Source organism: Takifugu rubripes, chromosome 6, assembly GCF_901000725.2.
Source record: "Takifugu rubripes chromosome 6, fTakRub1.2, whole genome shotgun sequence".
Classification (NCBI taxonomy): Eukaryota; Metazoa; Chordata; class Actinopteri; order Tetraodontiformes; family Tetraodontidae; genus Takifugu; species Takifugu rubripes.
This window is the reverse complement of record NC_042290.1, coordinates 2,241,242-2,247,588: the sequence shown is the minus strand read 5'-3', so window position 1 is coordinate 2,247,588 and position 6,347 is coordinate 2,241,242. Positions and strand designations below refer to the sequence as shown.

At 45.5% G+C, this 6,347-nt stretch overlaps 1 protein-coding gene across 2 annotated transcripts; it reads right to left on the bottom strand.

The window, feature by feature from the left end:
• Window positions 1–494: 494 nt before the first annotated feature.
• On the bottom strand, window positions 495–5,715 carry fbxw2 (F-box and WD repeat domain containing 2). 2 transcript variants are annotated; one of them, XM_011604477.2, is made up of 9 exons: window positions 5,679–5,715; window positions 5,225–5,346; window positions 4,507–4,801; window positions 3,705–3,927; window positions 2,943–3,137; window positions 2,734–2,867; window positions 2,556–2,642; window positions 2,298–2,467; window positions 1,239–1,527 (listed from the first exon to the last, which is right to left on the bottom strand). In XM_011604477.2, exons 3-9 carry the CDS (start codon window positions 4,771–4,773, stop codon window positions 1,239–1,241), a joined length of 1,365 nt encoding a protein of 454 aa, XP_011602779.1. In that variant the 5' UTR covers window positions 4,774–4,801; window positions 5,225–5,346; window positions 5,679–5,715. The 2 variants fall into 2 exon arrangements, with proteins under 2 accessions (XP_003965160.1, XP_011602779.1); XM_003965111.3 differs by having other exon boundaries at window positions 495–1,527; window positions 5,225–5,713.
• Between the last annotated feature and the right edge of the window lie 632 nt (window positions 5,716–6,347).

The following is a 6,347-nucleotide window of genomic DNA, read 5'->3' as shown; positions in this document are numbered from 1 at the left end:
CATTAGGCCTGAAATTGGCCTCCAGGTTGGTCTTCTGCCCCCGTGGAGTTTAGTGAGAAGGTTCTGAGTCCTGTTGGTTTGTACAGCTCCAAGAACTCCAGAATCCAGGTATGAGAGTGACTGATCTGTCAACCAGTAGTTGGTTCTTTTCCCAGATGTCTGCATAGATTCTCAATCATCCAGGTCCTAGTTATCCAAGTACGATCTCTGCTTTGACTGGACTTGTTAGGGGATTTTCTTGAAGATGTTTTGCCTTCTCTCCAGAAGGCTTCTTCAGTTCTAAACTCGCTGATGGCAGAGCCAAAAGATATGGCCCTAGTGGACCATTAGCATGCTAATGATTTGGGTGGTCACCCGAGTGTCGTCAGCAGGGTCGTTTGTCTAGTTTTAGTCTAGCAGGACAAGAACAGACATCAGTGATGGTCACCTGTGTCAGGAGCAGCACTGAGGCCTCCAAAGTTGGAGCGATGGAACGTCAAGAAAATGTCCAGATGTTAACAGTGTTGGTGGTGTTTTAATTACAGTTGAAAAACAACAATTCTTTTTACATTCCTGTCTACAATTATCCGTTTAATATTCTGGTACAGTTGAGTTAGAATTCAGAGCTGCTCAGCAGCTTCATCCATCCACTCACTCAACTGTCCACTGCCCCCCCCCCCCCCATCTGTCAGGCCTGTCCAGACACCCAGCAGGACTGAAACGCCGTCATCAGCCAGTCGAGTCACCTGTTTACATTTAAAGTACAGATGAAGGCACCGGGATTCTTAACCTGGTCACAGGTCTGATGTGGATAAAGCTGCTCCTCCTTCAACATTAGATTTATTCTTCGCCTACTGCTGGGAATGCTGGGAATGGAGCTGCTGCTGCGACCTCCCGTTTTGGCTCATGAACGGCGGGGAGCAGCCTGGTGTTGGAGTCCTGCAGCAGCCCAGATGTCATCCTGCCAGACCAACAGCTGCATTGTGAGGCTGGAAGGAGATGCTCGGGACCAGGATGTGACAGTACGACAGCCAATCACTGAGCAGTCATGCTGACAGATAATCGGGCTTTTTATTTTTGGAATCTTTGATGCCATCGGTGTTGTCTCAGCCTCTGTCTGATAAAAGCTTTACACTTCTGGTCAGAATGGGAAATACCAGCCACCATGAACATTTGGATATGCTGCAACAGATAAAATCAAAGCGTGGTCCATGCAGGATCGATGGTTATTCACATAGTCCGTGTCTGCCACCAGCCGCTCATCCATTTTCTTTCCACAGTACTAAATGAATGCTATGGTCGGGCATGCTGGTAGCAAATACTAGCCCAGAGTCATTGTGCCCGTCCAGTCCGTTTAGCCAGGAGGTGACGCCGGCCAAGAAGCTGGATCCTCGTTTGGACTTCCTGTAAGGTGGTAGTGGCCAGCGGCCCCATATGTCCTCTGTCCTCAGGTCCATCACATAAAGGAAGTGGTTATCAAAGAAGAGTGCGAACACCTCCCCAAAGCGCAGCAGGGACAGGTTGGCCGGCTCCCGCGTTTTAATCACCCTGCAAACACAAACACAGCCTTTAGGTGGCAGCGCGTCCTGCATCCGCCGTCTCCTCAAATCTGATCCAAAATCACAGAAAATAAAACTTGTCTCTCTCACATTTATACTGAATGTAAATACTTCATGCAGCTCCTACAGCTAATTAAATAAAGGTTCAATTTAGCTCAGTTAACCCTTGATTCTGTTTATCTCAATAAGCAATTACAAAGGTCTTGTCTTGTGCAAATGCAAACATGATTTTTTTTATTCATCATTATTTAACATGAGAGTATTTTTCTCAGCACCATCACAGACTAAATGATCTCAGATTTGCGTGGCTGTGTGTTAAGTCATGACCATCAACACTGGCAGAAGTGTTTCCTTCACATAATAAAGGTCAAGTCATGCATCTCCTTCACTCTCTGCTGTCCAAAACAGATGTCACAATTTAGACTTTCATTTTCATCAATCTCTCCTAAACTGGTCCAAAAGGAGCACAAACTATATGGTGAGGGCAGCAGCCAGAGCTGCAATGACATCACTGCTGCAGAACCGTGCTAAACTGGTCTGTGGGGTCGTCAGAGGAGGAGGACTTGGGCCTCAAGGCCAGCAGGTGGCAGCCGAGTCCAGAGGAACGTTCAAGGCCAGAAGACCAACATGAGCGTTGGCAAGCATCAGCAGCACCTCGGCATGGGTCACACACACACACACACACACACACACACACACACACACACACACACACACACACACACACACACACACACACACACAAGCGTCAACACTTGCCTGACGATCTCAAAACTAGCAAAGTCCCACTGATAAACACCCAGGTCAGAGCTGCACACAATGTAGCGTCCATCAAACTGCAGGCGGGGCTGAAGGCTGATGCTGCGGTCCTCAGACACCGACAGCGTCTTCAAACACTTGCAGTTAATCTCCCTGCCTAAAGGCCAGACCTGCAGAGGACAGAACAGCGTTTGCTTCATCTTCTGCACCGTTGAGCGGGAGGAGCTCACACGGGTCAGCAACACTGACAACTCCTACCTTAATCTCATACTTATCAGCACTCAGGAGGATGTAATCCCCAGGACTGTGCACCACAGACTCCACTTCACTTTTCTGTAGTATCACCTTGAGGAAGATGATCATCATCACATTAAACATTTGCTGAATAAATACAGAAGGCATCAGAAACTGCTTTGACTAAGTCCAAAGCTCTCACCTTGGTGACCCACTCTGTGTGTCCAGTCAGCGTGTTCAGACACGCACCAGCAGACAAAGCCCACACCTTCACAGTGAAGTCTGCAGAGCCGCTGACCAGCAGGTCCAGCTCATCGTTGTAGTCCACACTGAACACTGGACACACACATGTTCACATTTTAAGTCATTTGCAGTCTATTCAGGTGGTCCAGAAGCAGCAATTCAGCCCACCTGCTCCTGTGTGGCTCCGGAAGTGCTGGATCTTGGCTCCTGTGCTCCACTCCCAGCATGCTATGGTGTTGTCAAAGGACCCGGTCACCAGCTTCTGTTCATCGAACTTCACAGTGGCACACGTGTGTGTCTGGATGCCATAAATGCACTGTCCTGTACGCACGTCCCACAGTTTGACAGAGAGGTCATCAGAACCTAAACAGCAGGAGGACAGGTTTAACCGCGGCCAGCCCGGAACTGTGGCAGAAGATCAGAACCCCCTCGGTGCTCTCATGGATTTCACCTCATTCGTTTCACAGAATTGTCACTTAATACACAGAATATCTGCAAAACATGAAAGTGGAAGAATGTGTTCCAGACACTTCTATTTCTGAAGCTGACTGGGCCAATGAAGAGCACAGGTGAAGCATTCCCTCCAATCATCAGGGTGCTGTCATGGTGCAGCACAGCAGCGCTCCAGCCTGTGAACCCAGTCAGCCTCATCTGTGATGTCTGGGATGGTGCTCCACACATGCCAACACTACTTTGTAATACTGTGTTGCTCGTTTTGGCTGAATTCAAAAGTCATACAAACTTAATGTCGCTGAGGTCTTTCTCCCCTCATAATGAACCACTGTAGGGTTTCCTGTATGCGTGTGAACGATGGAGATGGATCAGATGCCTTATTTTCATTAGCACCTGGACATAATGGAGGAGCCTGACTGTGACAACAACTCAAGCAGTCCAACCCAAGCAGTGGAAACGTGAGCAGTGCGGCTGTACCTGTGCACAGAAGGCCGTCCTTGTAGTAGAGGGCGTAGACTCTGGCACTGTGGCCAATTAGAGACGAGGTCTCGAAAGCCTCCTCATCTTTCAGCTGCATCATTCGGAGTTTAGCCTTCAGGTAAACTCCTTTCCAGTGTGACGCGTCCTGAATGGACTCGTCGATCCTCCATCCCAGCTTCCGACACACCCCCTGCCACACCTCCGTGCAAGAGCTTATCACCTGTAAGGTGGAAAATAAAGTCGCTCGGTGAAAATGTGCAATATATCCCATTAGTTTGTCTCCTTTTGATGTCCAGACTAAGATCATGAGGGCAGATTCTACAGTAGATATGTGATATTTGTTTTGCACCTGTTTTAATTAAGATTTCACAGTATTAACCCCTCTGCTCATGCACCACCTTATTCTATTACAATTCCATATCCCATATTTGAATTAGTGTATAGTGTAGTTATACACATTTTACAAATTGATGTTAGTTTCAGGACTATATATAAATATGTATATATACATACATACATACATCAATAAACAAATGATAGTATACTGATGATTATAGTCTTTAATGTACTATAATCTTCTTTCTTATTAGAATTATGTGTAGTTTTAATTAGCCTTCAAAAACAAGCACAAGAAGATCTTTGGCAAATGAAGTACCAACGTCACCATCGGGTGTGGACGCTGTGCTGCTGCCTCACGGTGTTCATGACTCTGAGCCGTCTCTCCTCCTCTACAGGCACCTTTTACATGTCTGTCTATGACATTCCCTCAGACATTAGAAGACATCAGGGCCTATTTTACCTTATTCCACTGTTTGCAGACCAAGCAGCAGGTGAGTAGGGTCTCAGGATCCAGCCAACGCATCAGGTAGAAGGCCAGCTCAAGGGGAAGGAGGCGCAGGAAGTCACGCTTGAGCAGTGTTTCCAGTCCATTAGACAGATGACGGAGTTGTTCAGCACCACTTAAGGAAATGAGGTGGTCCAGTGACTGGTTACGCTGCTGGTCGTTCAAAGAAAGGAAAGTGGTGGAGACCGACTCCAGCCACCCCTCAAAAGCCGCCTTCTCCATGGGCACATGAGAGCAACACCTGCAACACCTTCAGCAATGTTTTCATACAAGCCACGTTAGCATTGGTTAGCATTACCAGGACTCACTGAGTCGACATTATTAGGAGGAAAGCTAACTTACAGTTTGCATTTAAACCTTTTGAAGTTCAATCATTTGAAAAAGAAACAGGTTAAGCTACAGGACGACTTATCAAATAATGCATTACAATAGCTTGTGAGGTGACCAATTCCTGTTTGTGCTTACCTTATTAAATTACTAAAAAGCACATTTGTAGAAGAAATTCCAACATTTTAACTAATCGTCCACACCTCACACATTAGCTACTCCTGTGTTTAAGCTAAATTTAGTCAACATGTTTACACACACCAACAATATCATACGACGATGCCGACGTATCAGATTGCAACAAGAATATAAACAAATAAATCAAAAATAAAGATGAAATAATTACCAGCTTGAGTTGCAGGGTTTTCCTTATCGACACTTTCAGGGCTTCACATAGCAACGTTAGCTGTCAAGCTAAACTGTCAACATTCAAGTTGCAGCGTTTATCCACGTAACCGAGGTTCGTATCTAAAATAACATGATAAACCGATATTAGGAATATAAGATTCCATTAAGTGAGGATTTTATAATGCTCCCAATCTAGTTCCAGTATATATTTCCCGAGCAGGAAGTTCTAGAGTCCTAGATAGGTGGCTTCCATGCTCAAACTGCATCAAATCACAGGATAATGGCAACGCTGCTGGTAAAACCGAAACCCTGAATTTTGTCTAAAAGGTCTGCGTACACTCTATTTGTGTTAATATTACGCAGTAAAGACCTCCAAACATCAAACGGAATGTATGTAATGTCCTTAGAGTTTTACAAGCAAACAAGGTGAGAATTGTATTCGGTTTATTTACCTGCAAGACCAAAGCTATACACGAAATAGAATCACTTCCGGTGTCACAGACAATAGGACCGCGAAGTCCCGCCTTTTCCGGTATTCTCTTTCCGCTCAGGACCTTCTTATTTTTCTGAATAAATATGAATACAGTAAACGATTAAAATATGTATTTATCTTGCAACCACCTGTTTAAATACAAATGTCAACTTACCAAGTTTTGTAAAGACGTAATCATTATTCCAAAAAGCATTGTGACTGCAAGAATGTCAGAAAAAAGTTCCCTGAGTTACAAAGATCAAAGGCCATTGCCGAGATCAAAGCCAAAACGTACAGGTTCGATCTTCATCAGGTGTTTAACGGGCGTAGTATCACATGATAACATGATAACTCAGATATGTGTCAGTTAATACACAATAGCCAAGCTGTTGTAACTGTATTTGTGTGACATTCCAGTTAACACAAGCATGCACGCGCATACCCCCCCCCCCCCCCCACACACACACACACACACACACAGAGGAGTAGCACTGTGGGATTGGAGTTGATGGGGACACAACAAGTGCATAGCAGGCTAGCAGATGACTGTCTGACTAAGCTCATTACAAGCGAGCCAATAAAAGTGGCTGAAGACATCAGTTAACAAAACCTGGCCTGGATTTAAAGACCTCCACGGGGAAGCACAGAG